Here is a 21499-nt window from a genome sequence, read left to right on the forward strand (position 1 = left end):
AACATTCCTGTTCCAAACAGGCTTTCATTTTTGTTTGAAATCTGTCTCCTCTCTGAGGAAACTAGTATGCCTGTTCTTAAGTATGTATTTTGCCGAGTAAAGCAGCTTCTGAATAAAACACTAGCTCTGTCAGGGTCAAACAGCAGCCTGTAAGAACAGTGCTAAAGCAGCTCCAGTCCTGTAATGAGACTGACTGAGGAAAATGTACAGGCTTTCCACTGCATTGATTTATAAGAGTAACCAAAAAAAAGGCCCTATTAGAAGATGCAGTTGTGATACCATAGTGTGTTAGGCTAAAACCAAAGAGTAGGTATGAATTTTGTCCAGATGCTCCTGAAACTCAACTAACGTGACCTCTGAGGGGCTCAGGAGAGTTGAGGAAAAACCTTTAGGATTCAGAGGCTGGTGTCTTATTAATTCTTTTGTTGCTAAGTGAGAGCTGTCTCCAAAAGCATTTAGTGATGCTAGCTGGTAGGGTCCACAGGGAAAGCGGTTGTTCCTACTTTCTCTGGACCAAGGCCAGAAATAGATTTTTAGCTTCAACTTGAGGCTTTGGATTGCACATAGAAAGAAATCCATGCTTTACGGAAACCCAGGGATTTTGACTCAGTACTTCTCACACAATTAACATCTCTGATTTGTAACAGGGATGTTCTTTTCCTAAAGCAGCTCAGCAACCTGCCCTGTGCTCGCTGTAGCTATGCTGTTCCTGCAATGGACACCAAACTGCTGCAAAACAATACTCTGGAACACCAAAATGGGCAGCACTTTAATTTCATATACTGGGCTCACATACTGGGACAGTTTGTCCACTCAATCATAAGGAGGCTCCATCGATCAAGGGAGGACGAGAGCGAAGTACAGACAGATGCAGCTGCAGGGTTAATTTTTTTCTGCGCATGGTTTCAATATTTCGCAAGAGGTAGCTGCACTCTGTACAAGCTGAAGAAAAATTACCTGTGCCATAGAGACTTCTATGTGATCAAAGTCAGAGGCTATTAAACAAGTGTGCAGGCTCAGACAGGGGTAATGCACTGCCAAAAGTTGTGAGTACACCAGCGGTTCTGTTTGGGGGATTTTTCCAGTTCTGCCCTTGTATTTGACAATGTCCTACGTTACACTGCCAAAAGACCGTGGTGCAAGTGTGTAGGCATGATGCATGTTCCATATATATATATATATATATATATTTGTATGTAGGCACACAAGATCAGAAAGATGCAGAGTCGATTCTCTAGCTGAGATACTGGGTAAACTCAACCTCATTATAATTAAGAGCCCAAGGAATTGTTAGCAGCCTGGGTCAGCTTCCCTGTAGACATTGGTAGCAATATTTAATATTTAAATGACGAAAAACCTGAGAATGGGCCCCAACTGTGTAGGTATGCTGTGGAATATGTTGATCAAATAACGAAGGTGAGTTCATAAATCTCATCTTATTCCTGTTGCTTGTCTGAATTCTGACCTAGTTCAAGTGTGATGTTTTTCCTCCCTGAGTATAGATGCCATTTTACTAGATTGATTATTCTGCTGCGCTTTTTTTTTTTTTCAGTGTATAACTGAATTCACTTGTGCTGTATCAAGCCACAGGGCATACAACAGAATAAGAACTGAAAAACTTGCATTTAAGTAGTAATTTGCTGAAACTGATATTGGATGTCATCAGTAGTGATGTGATATCAGGGTCTTGGTTGAGTACTTTAAAAACTCAGGGGAAATTCAAGAACGCTGTAATGGCCTTGGAGCCATCGTGTGGTTTTTTGTTATATTTTATATTAAAAATCAGTTAGAAACAAACAAAAAAAACAAAGGGAGCACGAGCTATCAGTCAGCAGTGGCCTGAAGAAGGCAGAGGGAGCAATTAAGGCCTTGGACTGCAATCCTTCACTGTCACAAAATTTTCTTATCAGTGACTGGAGATTTACAGTCCAGTGCTCCATCGTTGCACATGAGTGCCCTTGTGCCTCGGGGGACATTGCTGCCCAGGGCCTGGCACCCGCTTTTCACCCAGCTGTCACCAGCAGCCTCCACGGCTTGAGCGAAGGCCGAGTTCAGAATTTGGAAATGCTGATACCAAGATACATAAGGCTTAGGTGAACGTGTCTTTGAAATAAAATGTTTTCCCATCTGCTTCTCACATGGGCCTGTTTTCCTAGATTTCTAGAAATCTGGAAAAAAGAGCAGTTCTTTGTCTGTCAAGGTCCTTGAGCACAACTTGCGCAAGGATGAGGAAACTGCTTCTCTCTTGTGCTGCACTTGGGACTTTGCAGCCCAGCTCCAAGAGCTGCCGAGTCCCTTTGCTTTAAGGATTACCCAGATCACTTGGTATTTGCCATGAGACACCATGTTCCTCCTGCCACAAGGTGTTTATAGAAAACTATCAGTCCTTTAATGAATATTATCTTTAGGTAACTAAAGGGCTGTTTTGAAGTTTTTTGTGGTTCTGAATTCAGTTCTTCTAACTGTATCTTATTAATGATTCAATAATCCGTTTTAGCAGCAGGTTCCTGTTATCAGGTCAACACCCATCATGAGCGGGATGGAAGTCCAGTGGAAACAAATGGTGAAAGGAAAAGAGCAGTGGGTTTAAAGTGCAATACAGGAGAACAGGAAAAAATAGATTTAAGCATAATTTCAATATCCGAAGTTGAATAATCCCATAGTTTGACTGATATTTAACTCTCTGAGTAATTATGGCATTATTTCTGTTTTGATGCATTGCAGGCAGTGAATAATATTCAGTGTTTATTCCATTTCCAAAAGAATAATTTAATTCTAAGGCTGTGCTGCCATGAGCAACATGCTTGAGTAACTCTCACAGAGATTATGGCATTAATAGTCAGCCCTTGCACTGTGTTCTTATGGCATATATTACATTTGTATTTACAGCAGCAAGAATTGTGTTTGCTCAGCTTTTTAAGGACAAGATAGAAAACCGTCAATGTAAAAATCACTACCGTTGTCTGTAATATATATATGTGTGTATATATATATATATATAAAAAGTATATATGTATATATAAAGTAAATCTGTGAAGTTTGCAGACTGTATTAAAATAAGCAAAGGTAGATTATAAAAGCCAAGATCAGGTTGCAAACTAATTTATATTGAACAGTCAAGATTACTACAGTGTTACAGATACACTTTATGAGTACAGGTATTTTCACTGTCCATATCAATAAATTCACGTAACCTGTAGCGCAGTTTACTTTATCAAATCTTCTATGCAGGCATTTGTATTCATGAATTACCATGTGCATTACAATGAATAAAAATTATGTGTGAATTTCAGTCCTAAAGGATGTCGTTTACAGACAGACGAGGTACTTATCTTCATCTATATTTGCCACCTAAGTCCTTCAAATATGTTACCTAAAATAAAAATGCTAAGTTTTCAGGAAAAAAAGGCATTAGACATCAAGCCATTTTAATCTTTTTAATATTAATCAACTCCTGTTTCTGAATTGATGTTTCTGCTCATGCCACAGAAGAATAAGCGGGAGTGGGTGGGTGTTCTGCACACAAGGTCAAATAAACTGCAGAATGCTGTGCTTCTTTTTGCAGCAGATGGGTAATGTTACATGGATTTTAATTACTGAAATTGCTCCTGACTTTGAGGAAATACTCTCGCTTAATAACGACAGAATTGACCACGTGATAACATTGGAATTTTGTGGCACAGACGTGTTTATTTAAAGATGCCATGTCTCTGTTCTTCTTCTGAAGAAGGAGAATTACTAAAGTTTAACTTTCTTGTTGCTTCTTCTTTTGTAGCAACCTTTTATGATGTATTGATATTTTTCAAGGGGAACTTGAAATAGTCTGTTGGCATTGGGAGGGTGGTGGGTGCGAATTCACAAAGAGCTTTTAAAACACCTCTGCAGCTGGCAATCTGCACAAATAATTGTGACAAGAGAAGCTCCGTCGTGATCATGGGCTTACAGAGCTCCTTTGATGCTGAGCTCTCGCAGCTCTTCTGCAGCACAATAGAGAATGTCCCAGCAGACGACTGGTTGAAATAGATTTGTACCTGTGAATAGTTTCTTTGTATCCATTAGCTATTTAGTTCAATCTATTTTCTAAAACGTATTAAACGTGTTTTGCTTTTGTTTTTAATATATTTCCTCTTTCACAATCCACTGTGAGGAACCGATACAAGAAGGAATACAAAATGTCAACTAGGATCTCCTTTTTCCTCCAACATCTAGTTACCATTGTCATCACCACCCATCTCCCTACATTTCTGCTGTATGCCATGCAAAGACATCTAACGAGTTTGCTCGGTGACAGGAGCTATCTGGAATCCTCACTTCTCAAGTGCTCTTCTGTTTGTAAAGGAGAGAGAGGGTAGTTGAAAATGGGTATAGTGGGTAAATCGAAGACTCCTGCAGGGAGAAACAGAGGCATTTGTTTTCCTGCCTTTGTGTGTAGGAGAAGAAACACAGTTTTCCTCTTGCAGTGTGACTCAGGTTCAGATTACACATTTCAAAATAGGTTTCTGACAAAGGCAAAAGTGAAGTCAGGAATCAAGTTTCTGGGAAAAGTGATGGGATCTGTCATTGGAAGTGTTTAAGAAGAGATTAGACAGACACCAGGTATGACAAAGATGTAGTTGCTCCTACGCTGGGAAAGATGAATGGGTTAGAGGCCTTTGAGATCTGTTTTTCTATTATTTTTGTGATCTTTTGGGAGCTGAGGATCAGAATTAATTGCACGTCTGATTAATTTGAACTCAGCCCCCTACTAATTTAGTGGCACTGTCCCAGGGACCAGATTTATTAGCGCTGCTGCCCAGCCCTGGGTCTCTGCGTCAACACGTTCTCAGCTTCCCGAGCTCTGACACAGCGCTGCAGCACAGGCCTCCTGCAGCAGAAGGCAGAAGCAAGTGTTCACAGATATTGATATCGCAACATCTAACTGGTATTTACAAGACCAAAGATTGTCTCGGCGTGCAAACTGATGAAAGCAAAGCTTGGATATTGCTCTAACGCTGCACAGGGTGGGGAGGCTGAGCCAAGAGCCCTGGCCTGACATGTGCGTCCCTTGACAGCGCGGCTTGATTACTGCTATGAGGAATACAAGGAAGGATTGAGCTATCAGCGAGCTGTAATTAAAATAGCTCTGAGTCCTAAGGAGGGGGAGGCAGTTGTCACAGGGAATGGAAAGCTTACAAGGAGCATAGCTCCATGCCTGGAACATGGGAGAATGGAGTTGTTACCACAGGGAGCTGTGAAACCATCCTGACCTCAAAAGTTAGACAGCAGAAAGCAATGCAAAAGCAAGCAGTCAATAAACAGGGTCATATTTTCTCCATACCAACCAAGTACAATGGGTGCTAAAATACTCAAGCTCACCCCTCTTATTTAGTTGCTTTGGTGTCTTTTCTCTTTCCTCCTTTCCATCCTTGGGAATTCACTTTATTGCTCCCTGCTCCTCAACATTTCAGTGCATACAGTCAGATCTTAGTTGTACTGGAGGCTATATAAATTTTACAATTTATATTAATGGACCCAAGTTTCTGCCTCTGGTACTTGGAGTAGATCACATAGATGATGCTGTGCAGCAAGCATATCCAAAATAGAGATGGTATGTATACATACTCCATACCTCCTGCTACCACCAGTGTGTCCACCCTGTCAGCAGTGTCAGGGAATATAAATACCATTAAAACTAACTTTTCGTTCATGTGTTTTCTGGGGTGGTTTGCTGCCCCTGATCTGGCAGATGATCCAGGTGAAGATGTCCCTGCTCTTTGCAGGGGATTGGACTAGACGAGCTTTGAAGGTCCCTTCCAACCCAAACGATTGTATGATTCTATGATGTGAAAGTTAATGCTGGCCCAAGGGAGGGTCAGGACCTGGAGGCAGCAGCTGTGGTTCTGCTGAGCTTAAACTGATCACAGACCCACACCCTTTTAGCACAACTTCTCTTGTGTTGGTTGGCTGGTGCCTCTTTGGGTCTAGAAGGAAATTTGGCACTTTGCACCTGACAGATGGCCTCTCAAAGAGATATGTATAACTTGGCAGATGCCTCTCCCAAGCGATCAGTTAGGCTTTAAAACCAGCACTTGGTTTCCTGATGAGCTTGAAAGGGCCTGTGTGGATCTTCCATCAAACAGCCTGCCTTCAGGCATTGTCATGTAGAATCACTGCTGTTGGCTTCTTAAATTGTGGATATTTCATATAAAAGGTTGTAACTGGTAAAAAAAACCCCAAACAAACAAACCAACAACAAAAAAAAAACCAAACCAGAACAGTTCAGTTCAAAATGCCCCAGGCCCATCCCACCCCCGCCCTCTCTTTTTTTTTATTCCTGAGCTAATTTGGCAAGAGCAATTTGGGGTTGAGTTTGGTATCTTTGTAACAGTACCCAGTCAGCCATGGGATAACTGGTGATGTAGAGTGGGTAACAGCCCCACTTCAGATAGTGCAGTCTCAAGTATTTGTTGCTCAAGCACTATTCAGTGCACTGGGAATAATGAAGATGTGGCAAAATCATTCAGCTAAAGTGTTAAGAGGTGTTAAGAGATGTTAAGAGAGAGTGTGCTGTCCACCCCTGGTGGCACGCTCCTGCTCCGTGCTCTTCATGCTGACCAGAGCATGGAGGTCCCAAGGGAGCCCCTCTTGCTCCTGCAGCGATGAGATTGGGCAGCTGGCAGCAACAACATGGCCTGGAGGGAGCTGGTGAGGGGCCCGGAGCACAAGTCCTGTGAGGAACAGCTGAGGGAACTGGGGCTGTTCAGCCTGGAGAAAAGGAGGCTGAGGGGAGACCTTATCGCTGTCTGCAACTACCTGAAAGGAGGTTGTAGCATGGAGGGTGTTGGTCTCTTCTCCCAAGAAACAAGTGATAGGACAAGAGGAAATGGCCTCAATTTGTGTCAGGGGAGGTTTAGATTGTATATTAGGAGAAGATTCTTCACAGAAAGGGTTGACAGGCTTTGGAACACGATGCCCAGGGAAGTAGTTGAGTTGCCATTCCTGGAGGTGTTTAAAAGACGTGTAGATGTGGTGCTTAGGGACATGGTTTAGTGGTGGACTTGGCAGTATTAGATTTATGGTTGGACTCAGTGGTCTTGGGGGTCTTTTCCAACCTAAATGATTCTGTGATTCTATAAATGGGAGTGGGACTGGCCTTTGGGCTGTGGCTGGCCCCTGGGTGGATGTGGTTTTGTCCATCAGTACCTGGAGAAATGTAAAGGCCAGCACAGGCCTGAATGGACTGTGGGAAGACTCTTTGTGGAGAGCGCTGCATTTGCAAGATGTTGCTATCAGTCTGCTCCAAGGCATGGATGTGTCATCAACTTTCTTTTACCCAGTCAGTGTGGTATTTAGAAATAAGTCATCCCCCTTCTTAGAAATGTTTAATGCCGGTAGAGCTGCAGGGGACAGATGAGTAGCAGAGTTTTAAGTTTAAACAAAATGACCTCCACAATGTCCTTCTCATGGCAAAACTTTTTCCAGTCAATTGATATTTTGTTATTTGTAATGATCATATGTTAATGTATTACATCATTCTGCAGATATGCAGAAGGATCATATTAACTGAACTGTGCTATAACCCTGGAGTCTGAATTTCCTCACATGCTGTTTTAATACAGCTTAGTTGGGTAAAGTTTATCTTTCTTTAAACGAATTAGTTAGTAATACTACAGCAATGTTTGTGACAGGGTGTTAATATTAATTATAATTAATATATGATTGACATAAAATTAATGCATTAATACTAATGCATTAATTGCTATAAATGCAGTCAAATCAAACCATTACTTTTCAGATAAATATGTATGATTAGAGATTTATAGTTTATATCAGTTTATGAAAAAGTCGTTATAATGTTATGTGACCGTGATACTCAGCAAGAAAATTGAATACCTAAACAACCAGAACATTCCTTAGTTTTGTCTTTTTATATGTACTTATCTGTGAAAGTCAATAAAATAGATATTTTATAGGGATTTATATGTAGCAAGATTTACAATGTTAAATATTATAGGTTTCATCCTCTGTGATAACTGCATAAATGGGCCGTTTAATTGCCCTTGATAGAAATTCACCTTACCTCTTTAGGTTTAGTGATTGCTATTAAATGCATTGAACATTTCACATTATTAAATTATTAGATATATTGTAAATGCTTTATTTAAGAGCCATTGCTGGTGAAGGAACTTGAAACATAATTTATCTTGATCTGGCTTCTATTCAATATGCTATAGCTAATGAATACATGGCTTTTTTTCATTTTTTCGATAGTGCTGTCGTTCTGTAAGTAAATCCATGGAAGGGAAAGATTGTAGGTACTTATGTTATTCTGCAGATGTATTTTCAAATATCTTGTGCACAACAGCACAATAGCTTTTATTCTGGTTTTGAGACAATTAATGATATATCAAAAGCTAAGGAATGTCAGAATCACACATAATTTCAAAAGTTAGTGGGTTTTGGTATTGGACAATAGAAGCTGTATTCATGCTCTTTAAGTAGTATGCCAATACAGCTGGTTAGATCAGATACAATGTCATGAGCTCTAATAATAACACCTGACTGATACTATTTGAAGGATGAAATCAGATAAATTCAGATCAAAAAAGGAGCGTGCAGACTTTTAACAATGAGGAAAAAGAATCTTTGAAATAATTTATTTTGGGATATAGAGAGATCCGTGTATTGCAAGAGAAGCAAAAATGGTTCTGTAAGAGATGCTCTGTCCCTGCTTAGCTAGGTGTCTACATCTATGAATCAGAGGAATTGGGCTGCAAATTCTGCAAAAGGGTCAGACCAGGTCACACTGGGTCATCCACGAAATCCCATTATCGTTTTAAATATCTCTGGAAAAATGGAAAATGTCATTCTTTCAGTTTAAGGTGAGTATTCCTGTATATGAGAGGGGGAAACTTTAAGGCTAGTCTAGAGGACCTTTTGGACTTAAAACAGTTGATGGTAATTAAAATAAAATGTTCCTCGCTCTTCTATTCCCTCCTTCATCTTCTCTTCTCTCAAATTCCCTTTATTCCTTCAGAATGAAAAATCAGGACCAGTCGGGGCAAGCTGGGTGTCCCTACAGACCAGCCAGCTGCCTCCTGCCCGGCTGTCTCCTCCCTGGCATGGCAAATCTCTTGCTGGGTCTTTACCTTGTATTATTTTGCTCTCTGGATTCTCTGATCAGTAGAAAGGAGGAGGGGTGGCTTTCCAATACTGTCCTGCTGTGTCATCCTGGTGAGAAGAATTCTCTGTATGATGCAGAATTAGATTTTTCATTGTTTATGGAAAACAAAAAATGTACCCATAATTCACATTAGAGGCTTCTGAAGAGGAGATATAATTGGGCTTTGAAGTTTCTAAGGGCACCTCTGTGTATTCTAAAAGTAATGAATCAAAGATACTTCAGGTTTTGGTTATTTTTTCCCTCATTAATTTCTCATGAATTTATTTCTACTTGCACGTTGCCAAGTAGATATAAACAATATATTTAAAAAGAAGCCAAAATAATTTATAAGTGGGGCTAATTTTATGATGAAATGATCCTGAAGGAAGCCCCAAACCTGGTTTTGGCCAAAGTCGTGCTGGTAGCGCTTCCCCATGCAAAGTTAGTGTGTTTGTGGTTAAATTCGAAGCCCAGTTGAATTGTATTGTCTAGGATATACCTATTATTTTTATTATAAAAATATACCTTTTATTTTCCTCTGCAGAGTAAAGTAAACACGGCATAAAAATTAACAGTGAGACTTGTCAATAAACACATGAGATTATGGATATTAGTCTCAGCATAAACTTTCTATTACATTCAGTTTACTGCTACTACAATAAAACTGTCATCAGATCAAATGGGATTTTATACTGCATCAGCTATAATACAATGCTATTAAATTGGAAGTATATAAATTTTCCATTGTTCTCTTACTCATAAGCTATGAAAATTAGAAAGTTATGCACAAGATCATGCTATGGCTTACATTTTCCAACAGATAAGTAGTGACTGAGTCAGGGTAGTTTGGGGCATATCATTAATTTCTGATCATGAAGCTGGTTTGCAGTGTGAAAAATAGTATGTTTTACTGCAGTAAGGATCTAGAATCTTTCTGTGAAAATGTGTATGAAAAAAATGTAGGAAAAAAGCTAAAACACTAGTTCCTCAATTTCATTTGGGACAAAAAACAGTAGACAAAAACCAGAAATAAAGTAAGTCCTTTATATACACCAAGATGGGGGTGAACAAAAAATAGTTAACGGAACTACATTCGCTGTAAAAAGAAGGCTTAAAAAAAAATCCAGTCCTTTCTTATCGTTTTCAAAATTGGCCATTTCCATTCTTTCATTTTAAAGTACCTTCTTACTTGCAGTTTTTTGATATTACACAATGTATTACAATGTGTCTACACACAAAATTGATATAACATGCTCTGTATGTAGCATATGGAATACAGCATTTTAAAAGTCTACGCTGGATCAAAAATGAATAATATATTCATATATATTGCATTTAATTTTGGTAAGAAGTAGAGAAGTTTATTATTTAATATTTATATTCCACTGATGCTCAGAGACCTGTCAGGATTGAAGCGATGATTGTACTGTATAGATATGCTCCTTGGCCCTGTAAAACCTACAGCAAAAGCAAAAATCCTTTTGCTTTTCATATTTGGCAAGTCTGAAAATATGTCTAAGTACTAGTGCACAGGTGACCTGAACAGACTTTATCTCAACTGAACCTTCTGTTTTCATTTCTTATGGTCTGTTCTGTTATGTGTAGGTTTGTTAGACATGCATTGAGCTATGTGACTGACTTTTTCCACAATTAGTGCTCACGTATAATTAGATGCAACGCTGACAAGAACTCCGTTGTTTTCTACAGTTTCACAGAAAGGTCTTTTCCTTCTTTGGCACCGATCCATTAAAACTGTTGCACAACGTTCAGCTGGTGACTGGGACTGAAAATAATTTACAGCCATTAAAACATTGTTCATCTATCATTAGCTCCACTACTTGGATTAATTTGGTTTTTACAGATACAGTAGTTCATAGGGGAATCCTCTCTGGAAATGTAAAAGTCCTGAGGCAGTGCCCTAGTAAAAGCATCTGGCTCAGTTGCTCTATCCTGCAAGTTTAATGTTCGGTGCTTGATTACCAATAAAGTTTAATTACTAATTATTTTCCTAATAATTTAGGTTACATTGTCCTCTAGTGGCTCATACAGATAACTGCCCTGCTGACAGACTCCTTTTGCCTTGTGTTTTTCAATCCTCTCATACTGTTTTCATAGAAGTCCAAGTCACATCGGAAGAGGACTGATGCGATGGCCAAATAAAAATAATTTCATTTTACTGCCGCTGTATCAGTACAGTGAGATCTGTCCTCTATAACTGTGTATTGTCTGCTTAAGGGAGAGATTTAAAATAGTTCAAAATAACAACAGAGAGTTGTGAGAAGATACTGTGTTTAATCAGAGCATTTGATGGAAATGAATATACCCTGCTTACTGGCAGTTTCTTCCTTAACCAAATGTCACGAGCAATGATGAAGAGAGGTTGCTCTGCAGAGATCATTTCTCTTTGTGTAAAAAGAGGAGGAGCGCTATAAGTGGTTCTGTTTATACCTTCAAGATTATGTAGGAGAAGCAGCAGTTACAAGTGGTGAAGAAATGCGGTTTCTCTCTTCTGAAAGAAATGGTGGTGCCGTCCAGCCAGATGATAGCTCATGTTTTATTTCTTTTTGCAATAATAGGAAAGAAAAAGGAGTACTCTGACCTTACGGAATTAATTTTCAAGGCTTTTTCAAAGGAGCATGCCTTGTACTCTGTCAAGGAAATGGTACGTCAGGATTCAGTAAAAATTCTTTGCTCAGGTCCTCCATTTCTGGCCACCTTTTTTAATTCCTCCCTTTTTGGAGAGGTCTTCCGTTCAACCAGCAGTGTGACTGTGTGGATTGGATGGATGTCAACCGGTTGCTATTCATTCCATGGGCCAATCACCCTCCAAACACCAGGAGATTTGCAGAGCAGCTTAATTACACTTGGTGCAGCCGAGTTCTGCATTTGGTGTTGCCCACATACTGCCTCAGACCCACACATATACCCACACCTAGCAGGCGTCAACAGCAGCCACAGCTGGGAATGTGCTGACAGAAACAAAATGTTTATAGGCAGCTCTGAGGTATAAGGTGCCTTTACCTCTTGGAATCATCTGCAGTGCCATTCTTGCAGTTCACTCAGAGGTTCATTAGGCAGTGATGGATGCAGGAATATTTGCAGAAGGTTACTTTTATCTAGTGCTCTGTGACACTTCTGCCACCAGGCATCTTTTTGGTTGTCTTAAGTTAAGGAATTAGGTAGTTCCTTTATTTCTTCTTAATTAGCTGCCAGGAGGAGGGTGATGGTTTTTAATTTTTTGTAACAAAAAGACTTCATTTTAAAATGTGCTTTTGTAACTCCTGCATTAACTTTTTTTTTCCCCCATGCTTTGCAATGTTGTTTTCCGGGGGTTTATAATTGTTTATTTAGCCTAGGCGCTAAGCAAAGTTCTGTTTATCCTCAATTCAGAACATGGATTTTTAGCCTTTCTGTACCAAAGAGTGAGTTGTACATGTCAATCTATTCAGAGCTCGCTGACTACAATGTCTATTGTAATGATTTCTTAAACATTTGACTTTTTTCAGGTAGCTGTCAGGCCAGTGGTTGCTCTCGCTCCACACTGACATCTTTTACAGAAACCCTCACTGCTTCCGAGGTGTGCTCTTTCTGACACCCCAGCATTGGTGTCGCAGTCCTGCTTCCCTCCACCAGCTGCTGCGGCAATGCTCAGGTTCCTCCTGCAGGCAAAGAGAAGATATGACCAATTATGCCTGTTCCTATTTATCAGGAAAATGCAGGCTTCTCTTCAAAGTAGAGGGGGAAGTCGCTCCTACCGACCGTGTCGGTCACTGTTCTCTTCCAGCTGTGTGTTAACTCCATCTTCCCGTAGTGCATTTTACACCAGGGTTAGGTCGGCAGAGTCTTTCCAGAATAACCTGACCTTTTATGTCAAACTCAGTCAGAACTGGAATCCAATGGAAGCAATTTTTTGGTAAGACTGATCCCTTGTGACCTCTCTCATAAGGCTGCCTGGGGAACTGTATATGCTAATGGCAAAAATAAAGTGATGACCTTGTGTGTTCTCAGACTCGCAGGGTGTAATCCTGCTCAGCACAGCAAAGCATTTGTCAGGTTTTTGATGAGCACTTGACAGCCGCCTGCCTGGCAGGTCCCCCCGCCTGTCTGTGTGCCGTTCTGATGCCTCCAGACACAAACATGTGAGTGCACCTTGCCCAGGAACAGATGTCTTTACAGAACAGATGCCGTCACTCATTGCTTTTCTGTATGAATGTAGAAAGCATCCTTCAGTGGAAAACAGGTGGCAGTTTTATTTAAATCCAACTGTATTGCAGAGCAATAAAACTAATGAGATGATAAAGCCTTGCCAGGTTTTCCATTTCAATAAACATCTCATCTTGAAGCTGTTTTAACTCAAGCTTCCTTATTGGATGTTCTCATTGCTGCATTGCCAGCACACACCTGGAATTACTGCTTGGCCTCAGATTAAAAGGTGACGCAGTTTTGGTTTGCACTGTTAATTCAATTTGAGGATAAATTTTTTGTTTTACCTTCCCCAAAGACAGCATTCATAATTAAAGTGGCCGTGCATGAATGGTAACATACTTGCATTTTCTCTCATCAGAATAACGAAATGGTAGAACTACAGAGGATACGAATGAAAGATGAAATTCGAGAGTACAAGTTTCGAGAGGCGAGACTCCTGCAGGACTACACTGAGCTTGAAGAAGAAAACATCACTTTACAGAAGCTGGTGTCCACACTGAAACAGAATCAAGTAAGCATTGAAAGATTCCAGGCACTATGCTGAAAAATGACACAATTTTCTCCAATTTCCATAATGTGATCCCACAGTGCACTCTGATAGAAGTTTCTTTGTATGTTTGTTTTTCTGGGTTTTTTTTTTTGTGTGTGTTTGTTTGTTTTTTTCAGCTGGGTTTTCACTAAACTCTTATTCTGAAACAGTGTTATTGGTCATTTTTGACGTATGGGGAAGCCCTTACCTTAGTTTTAGGAAAATCCTGGGGAATATTTTGTTACAGAACTTTGTAATAGCAGAGGAATTATTAAAATAGAATTGCACCTTTTCACTTCCTGCTTTTTCCCCCCTCCCTCCCTGCATGCTGAACTCAAGTGCTCAGTGGCAGAGTTCAACCCTCTGTTTCCTCTCAGTTGGTTTCCTGCACATCCTTTCCTTTTCTGAAGTGGAGAAAAGAGGAAATAATCATCCCCTCATTCTCCTTTTTTTTTTTTTTTTCTCTGCTGCTTAGGTTTTCCAGCACTGGTGTTGCCCTCTTCTCAGCCACGCTAACCCACAAGTTTAACAAGCTTTAAAAATAGGCAAAGGACTGTGAGGTGTTCCTAGTTATGTGCCTTGTTTTCCTCACCACCACAAACAACAGCCTCACTGCATCCAGACATAAGCAGTCCTGGGGTCTATTCTCCCCCCCTTGCAAGAGCACAGCTCCCTTCGCTGCTGGGTGTGTATACCACTGAGGACATAAACAGGAACACAGCCGTCCTTTAGGTTGAACAGAAGAGATTCGTTCTCACGTCAGAAGAGTTAACTTGCGGTGATCAATACTTAAATATCCAAGTTGGATGATGTAAAACTTTCTGCCTTTTAGGCACAGCATAACATGGCACTCGGTGACACCGGTTAGTGTTGCAGCCCCTGGTTTATATCCCAACCTACTGCCTGGTTCAGTTTGGGCTTTTATCAAATAGCCAAGACTGTCACAGTCTTTAATGGCAGCCTGGTAACACAGCTGCCTTATTTCTGCAGAAATATGTGGTATGATTTCAGCTTTTACTGCTATTTTACTGCTCCAGCACAAATGCAACTGAAACATTTAAAACAACACAGCTGTGCCACAGGTAATATGCAGATAATAGAAACAGGTACATCGTTTCCTTATTTACGAAGATATCCAGACTTTCACACTCCTGAAACTGAATTTATAGCAGATCATGTTTGTGTCAGAGTTATTTACTAAGCCAGCAAATTGCCCTTTGAGGCATGGAATTTTCCCTCGCACACCTCATAGGAGGCATTTTCACACTATCAGGAAATTGAAGACTCCTTTATGGACTGTCCTAGTTTCCCTCAGAAGAAAATCTGTTTGCAAGTGTTATTATTTGTCATAATATTTCATCTTAATGAAACCAAATGCCAGCAGTCTGCGGAGAGAAAAAGCATCACCACATTTTGAATGGCTTTAAGAATCAGTAATTTTGCATCACATATCCATGCACTTATGATTCCTAAAATAGTTTGCTGTACAGGATAAAATTTCAAGAGCATTTTGTATTTAATAGTTTAATTTATAAAACCATATTTTACAAGTCTTAGAGCTGAACTGTTGTTATCTGAGTTGGGTATTTTGTAGCTTGGTAAACAAGAATTCATGAGATGGTAACCATAAAGATAATACAGATGTCTGGTTTTTATATGCATTTAAAATTTGAAAAGGTTTCTTTTTCCATGTCCTTAAGATATAAACATAGCTACTTGATGGGATTTAATAGTTTTTCACATGGACCTTTTTTTTTTTCCAGTCAGAGAAGATATCAAGTTGCCAAATGTTGATTTCAAAATGTCAGGGATTTTCCTTTTCTATTTAACATTTTCCAATAGGACTTTGGAACTTTCTTTGTTGTTTGCAATGTTTTCATTCTCCAGGTTTGAAAATTAGTGCTTTGGCTTTTAAGTTTGCCCTTCCAAAGGCTTATGAGTACAAGACTTTTGACAGGTTAATAAATATTCTACTCCAATAGGAAGGGTTGATATTTCTGTTTTCACCAGAACCTTATTATAGTTTGTTTAAATATATATATATATGTTAAATAAAATATATTCAAGACAATGCCTTAAAATTGCAGATAATAATGCATATTAATGCATTTCAATGAGAAATACCTCAAATGAAAAATCTTTCTTATGGAAGCATGAAAAGTCAGTATTTCTTTTCTGTTTCACCAAACTACTGAATTATTTCACCCAAAACTGGGAATTTTTCATATTTAGAAATGAAAAGGTGGATGAGTAACATGATTAGAATTAAATTAAAAATCAAAGCATGATCATTTTTACCAGAAGAGTTGGTCAAGCATGGACAAGGACCTTTACAAAGCTCTTCCTTTTCATTGCTGTGGGATTTTCCAGGAAGATGAGGAGACCCAGCAAGGGAAGGTGTTCTGCAGTGAGGATCAGCTGTGCCATCTAGATATTGCTGAACAACTGGTTTTGATTGGGTGTACTTACCCAGGCTTTGCTTCTTGTTGGGTGTGATAGAAAGGACTGAATAAATGGGGGAGCTGCCTTTTAAAGAAGAAAGAAACACCTATTTTTTTCCTCAGCCCACACTGCTGATAAATACCTTGATAAAATACTGCAGATTAGGTATGGGGCAGGGGGCCTGCCCTCTGGGAAAGGAGAAAGACCAGTGGGGGAAGCTGGTCTGGGAAGCACTTTGGCAGCGCTGTCAGAGCAAACAGGTTGCCAGGTGCTCCAGAATGGTATTCCCAACACACAGCGCAAGGATTGTGTGGCTGGATGTTTGATACATAGGCCTGGTAGTTTAAAAATCTGGGGCATTTTTTTGGGGGGGCATTTTAGAGATTAAACTGATTGTATGAATAATAGGCTCTTTTACGGTTTTTGTACTTGGACACTACTAAGATACCAGATACTTGAGAGTATCCATGCCTGAGTGACTTTGCATCCAGTAAGAATTTAGATAAGACATCTTCAGAATACTTGCAATTAATAAATCAGACTAAGTTAACCTGAGATCTATACATACCATGATATACCAGCATTGCTTATGGCAATTCATAATCAATCGATGGTAACCAGGATATCTGCTACTAAACATCCTTCTTTCCATGAAATACGTTGTTTATTGTCATGAGGTGCTCAGAAAAAAGGCGTTATCTTTCTTGATTTTTCCATGCTGAAAAAGCGAGCAATGGAGTATTTAACAGAGCAAGCTTCACTTGCTTTTTCTATGCAGCCATTTCTTTGCAGCTACAGGCAATGTCTGGTATTTCAGACTGTATTTTCTGTAACACCTATTTCAATAAGGCTGAGAAACGGCAGGTTTTCATGACTCAAGTTTTAGTATTATGAATGTTCTTTGTCTTATCTAATTCAGGTTGAATATGAAGGCTTAAAGCATGAGATTAAACGATTTGAGGAGGAGACAGTGTTGCTTAATAGTCAGCTAGAAGATGCCATCCGGCTGAAGGAGATTGCTGAGCACCAGCTGGAGGAAGCCCTGGAAACTTTAAAAAATGAAAGAGAGCAAAAGAACAATCTGAGGAAGGAACTCTCCCAGTATATCAACCTCAATGATAGTGTGTATAATAACCATATTAATATATCAGTAGATGGATTGAAATTTGCAGAAGACGGGGGTGAGCCGAACAACGACGACAAAATGAATGGACACATCCATGGGCCTCTTGTGAAACTCAACGGTGACTACCGAACTCCCACGGGTAGGAAAGGAGAATCTCTGCACCCCGTCTCTGACCTCTTCAGTGAGCTCAACATATCAGAAATACAGAAACTGAAGCAGCAGCTCATGCAGGTAAGAGCTGAATTTAATGTCCTGGAGTGCTTAGACACACATCCTATGGAACCTTGTGCCAGCTTTTGCAATTATTTCCCTCAGTGATATTCTTGACCCCATATGTCCTATTCTTGGCCTTCTGCTTTGGTGTTTCTTCATATCCAGATTTTGCTAGAAATATCCCTAGTAAACAGATTATCTGTCTGGAAAAAAAGTCACTGTGGCCCAAGCAGATGTTTAGTGCAAAGAGGAGAAAGGGACCTGGTTGCCGTGATTGCCGGTGGTTAGGTTCTTTTTTTCCCGCTTTGATACAGCAGGAAATGTCCCCGAAATTTCAAGTGGAACAAAGTACTCTTCAGTATGACCAAAAGTATCTGGAAAAAAAATCCACTAAAATACAGACAGACTTGATTATGCTCCCTTGCAAGTCAGAGGGGGTTCTTGACATCAAATTCAGTTTGAACAAGATTTGGCTTACTGTCAAGAGAGAATAAAGGGAGAGGAGCGCTCCTCTTAATAACCGTGCACTCGGAGAGCATGTGGCGTGTGAGATGTCACAGAGCGCCCTTGTCCACCCTGGCAGTCTTGGCGGATGCGCAGGCTGCAGAGGGTGCCTTGGGGACCCTACAGACAGCATTTGTTCTCTATTCATCCAAGCCCAGCCCAGGCATAACCGGAATAGGAGCCTGGGACGCAAGCCAGGTAAAAACTCAAGCTGCAGCCCCCATGCCGACATCATCTTGGAAGGGGGACCGTGCCACACAGAGCGGGAGTCTCACCGCCCAGGCTGTTGAGCATCTTCTCTGCCACTAGAGCTTGAAAGGGTTTGGCAGCATCAAGGAAACATCCAGCATTTTCTAGCTGTAGGCTTCCCAAAAGTGCCTCTTCTAAAGACAGTAAATGTAAATCCTTTACTGCTTACAATGTAAAAGGTGATTTGGAAGTAAAATAGACCAAACCAATTTTCAGTGCTTGCTAGAGAACAATAAATCCCTACGTGGTGTGTCCTATATTTGCTGAAGCGTTAATTATTCTCTTTACTTCATTGTCAAATGCACCATGGAAAGTTTTGATCTGAGATGTGACATGGCAAACATTGATGACATCTGGTGCTTTGCACAAATAACTTTGATGCAAAACATACATAATTTAAGTGGGAAAGCTTGAAATTTGGAACTTTATTCCTGTGAACAGTTATGTCAGAAACTTTTCCAGTATTAAAATATAAAGTGTGTGTTTTGCATATATATACATGTATAAATCTGAATGTGTATATATATGTACATTTATGTGTATAATATATGCACATATAAGATATATGCAGCTTTCAATTTAAATCAGAAATACAATGTTAAAAGTTAAAAAACACAGCTTCAGCAGAAATGCTTTGAAATGTTCACATCTTAGAATATAGTGTAAGCGTTTCCAACCGAAGTTTTCATTGAAGTTTATGCAATATAAATTTGGAGTGAAAGCTGTTTGGAAATGAAAAAAACAAGATTGTTTGGGTGTGTTTGTTTTCATTTTATTAAATTAAATATTGAGCTTGCTGAATCAAGAAAAGACACTGCAAATGTTTTGATTGTCTCTGACTTAAACATTACTTATTTATTATACACTTCTTAAACAAAGAGTTGGCCTTCTGACAGTCACAGCCACAATCTCGCACCCCGCCATAGGATCCTAGAAGGACCCTAGATAATAAAAGTAAGCATTTTCAGTCACAAGGGTTTTGCTGGGCCCCAGCGCCCTCGCACAAATAGCCACAATCATTGCTCAGCATTCTGATCTTATCAGAAGGTTTGGAAAGAAAGACTACACCCAGCTGGTAACCTGGTTTCTTTGGATACTGAAAAGGCTTACTGCAAAATGCTGATGTGTACTATTTTTTAAGTGGTCATCTTCCTGTTGAGTTGCATCAGCTCACCTTGGGTCACACGAATTAAATGTGAAAAATTCCTCCAAAAATTCTCCTCATAGTAGGTGGAGATATAATCGAGTTCAAGCTGACAATAGGTGATTCTTCAGCAAAATTGGATTTTTTCTCTTCCACAGCGTCTTTGCCATGTGCTATCCATTCAGCCATGTCTTGTTCCTTTTGTTTCCTCAGAAAAGGCTGTACCCTGACAGATTGCTAAAAAAATTGACCCTCTCTTGGAAAGTATTTTTATGTCTATAGAACAGCAGACTCCTTTTTTGAGAGAAGCAAAATTTAGATTTGCCATTTTGTACATGTGTGGCAAACTTTTTTACTCCTCAATCTCAGACACCTTCACAAAAAAAAAATTAGTATGACAGACGTAATTCCTTCTGCAGCTTTAGAGTGCTGCTGCTCCATGATTTCTGCTGATCCCTAGAAAAGATTTAATTGCACATATCCCCTTTCCATCTTTTAAATCCACTAAGTAACAAATGTCTTGCTGAAAATTCTAGTATGCTGAGATTTTCTCGGAAAAGCTCAAAGCTTTCTGCTCTGCTGTCATGTTTGTTGCCCACTGGGAAGAATTCTTTATCTCATCTTCAAAGCCTTAGGACTCCTCTCTTCCTTCCATGGTGATGCTTTCCCTATTCCTGAGGCCAATGTCATATTTGGAAAACTTGGATTAAGTTCTCTTAAAAAAAAAAAAAGAAAAAAAGTCAAGTGGCCCAGATTCTGACACTCTTCTCCAGCTATCTGGTACTCTCTGACAAATATGACACAGCTGAGATGCAGAGTTCTAGAACTGAGTTTTTCTGTTGATTTCTTGTTCCAGTCTCCACTAGGAATCATTCACTGATATTCTGATATTATTAAAAAAGGAAAAAGGGATAAATAGCAATGGTAAAATTGGTTTCCATAATTGCAAACTATAGACCAAATTGGGTAGGAAATCTTCTCAAACTGAAATCTTTGAAGGGAAGGATGCATCGCAAAATAGGTATAGCTACTATTGAGTTGTTTTTATTTTCATTTTAAGATGATATGGACATTTACTGCAGCTACTAATTTAAATGTCAAAAAGCCCCGACCAACTGGACTGAAAAATAACTCCAATTCCCAAAAGTTTTCTGTGGGTAGAAGTAAGAGTGTAATATTGTCTAGAACAAGAAATATAATTACCATACTTGGAAACAGCAAAGTCATTAATATGCAGGAAGTGTACTCATGGCTGAGCTGGAGCTTTGGGTTTGGTTTTTTTTTTTACCCTTGAAAGTAGGAGCAAGTATTCATAACTTCAAACAGAAGTGGATTAGCTTAAGCCATAAGTACTGGACCATCAGGAGCAAAATTTAGTAGATCTATGTATTTCATTTTACCTGCTGTCCAAGTTGGTGTATGGGTTTTAAAAGTTGCATGTTTTCTCTGGAAACAATCCCTTCTATTTATAAGAAGTATTGGTTCCAGAACTTAGTTATGTTCAGCAGAGAGATGATCATAAAGATCCCAGTTAGCTCCGTTATAATTTTCCTTCATGACAGAGTATGACCACTGAGATTGATAATCTGGCAGGGTCAGTTCTGTATGATTAATTTAAGCAGACACTGAAACACCTTATTTCTGTTTACAGTAATGTAGTCTACAGTTAATTGCCTGCTTCCATGTGAATATAGCCACAGTGAATCTATACACCTTAAAAAGCCAACTGCCTTTGGTGTACAATGTATGCATCTGTATTGTCCATGCAACTTCTCACCATAAGGTGAGATGGTCCTTTAAGTTAAGCAAAACTCAGATTTTCATGCAGGTATGTAACACCTCTTACCAGGTTAAAGGAATAAATATGTTCATTATCTGATGAGAGTCATGCAATTAACACCTGAAGTCTGTTATATCAGGTGGTAACAACTAGAGTTGAGCTGA

The 21499-nt window shown here is 39.6% G+C and overlaps 1 protein-coding gene across 4 annotated transcripts in view; it reads left to right on the forward strand.

Moving 5' to 3' along the window:
• The window catches only part of BICD1 (BICD cargo adaptor 1), a 179642-nt gene that overhangs the window by 115254 nt on the left and 42889 nt on the right, over nt 1-21499 (forward strand). For all 4 annotated transcript variants that reach the window (XM_065642359.1, XM_065642369.1, XM_065642348.1 and 1 more), the window contains exons 3-4: nt 13707-13859; nt 17239-17676. In XM_065642359.1, the coding sequence (XP_065498431.1) occupies nt 13707-13859; nt 17239-17676 (591 nt within the window). The remainder of the gene's footprint in view (nt 1-13706; nt 13860-17238; nt 17677-21499) is intronic.

The sequence above is a fragment of the Caloenas nicobarica genome, chromosome 1, assembly GCF_036013445.1.
Source record: "Caloenas nicobarica isolate bCalNic1 chromosome 1, bCalNic1.hap1, whole genome shotgun sequence".
NCBI classification, from domain to species: Eukaryota; Metazoa; Chordata; class Aves; order Columbiformes; family Columbidae; genus Caloenas; species Caloenas nicobarica.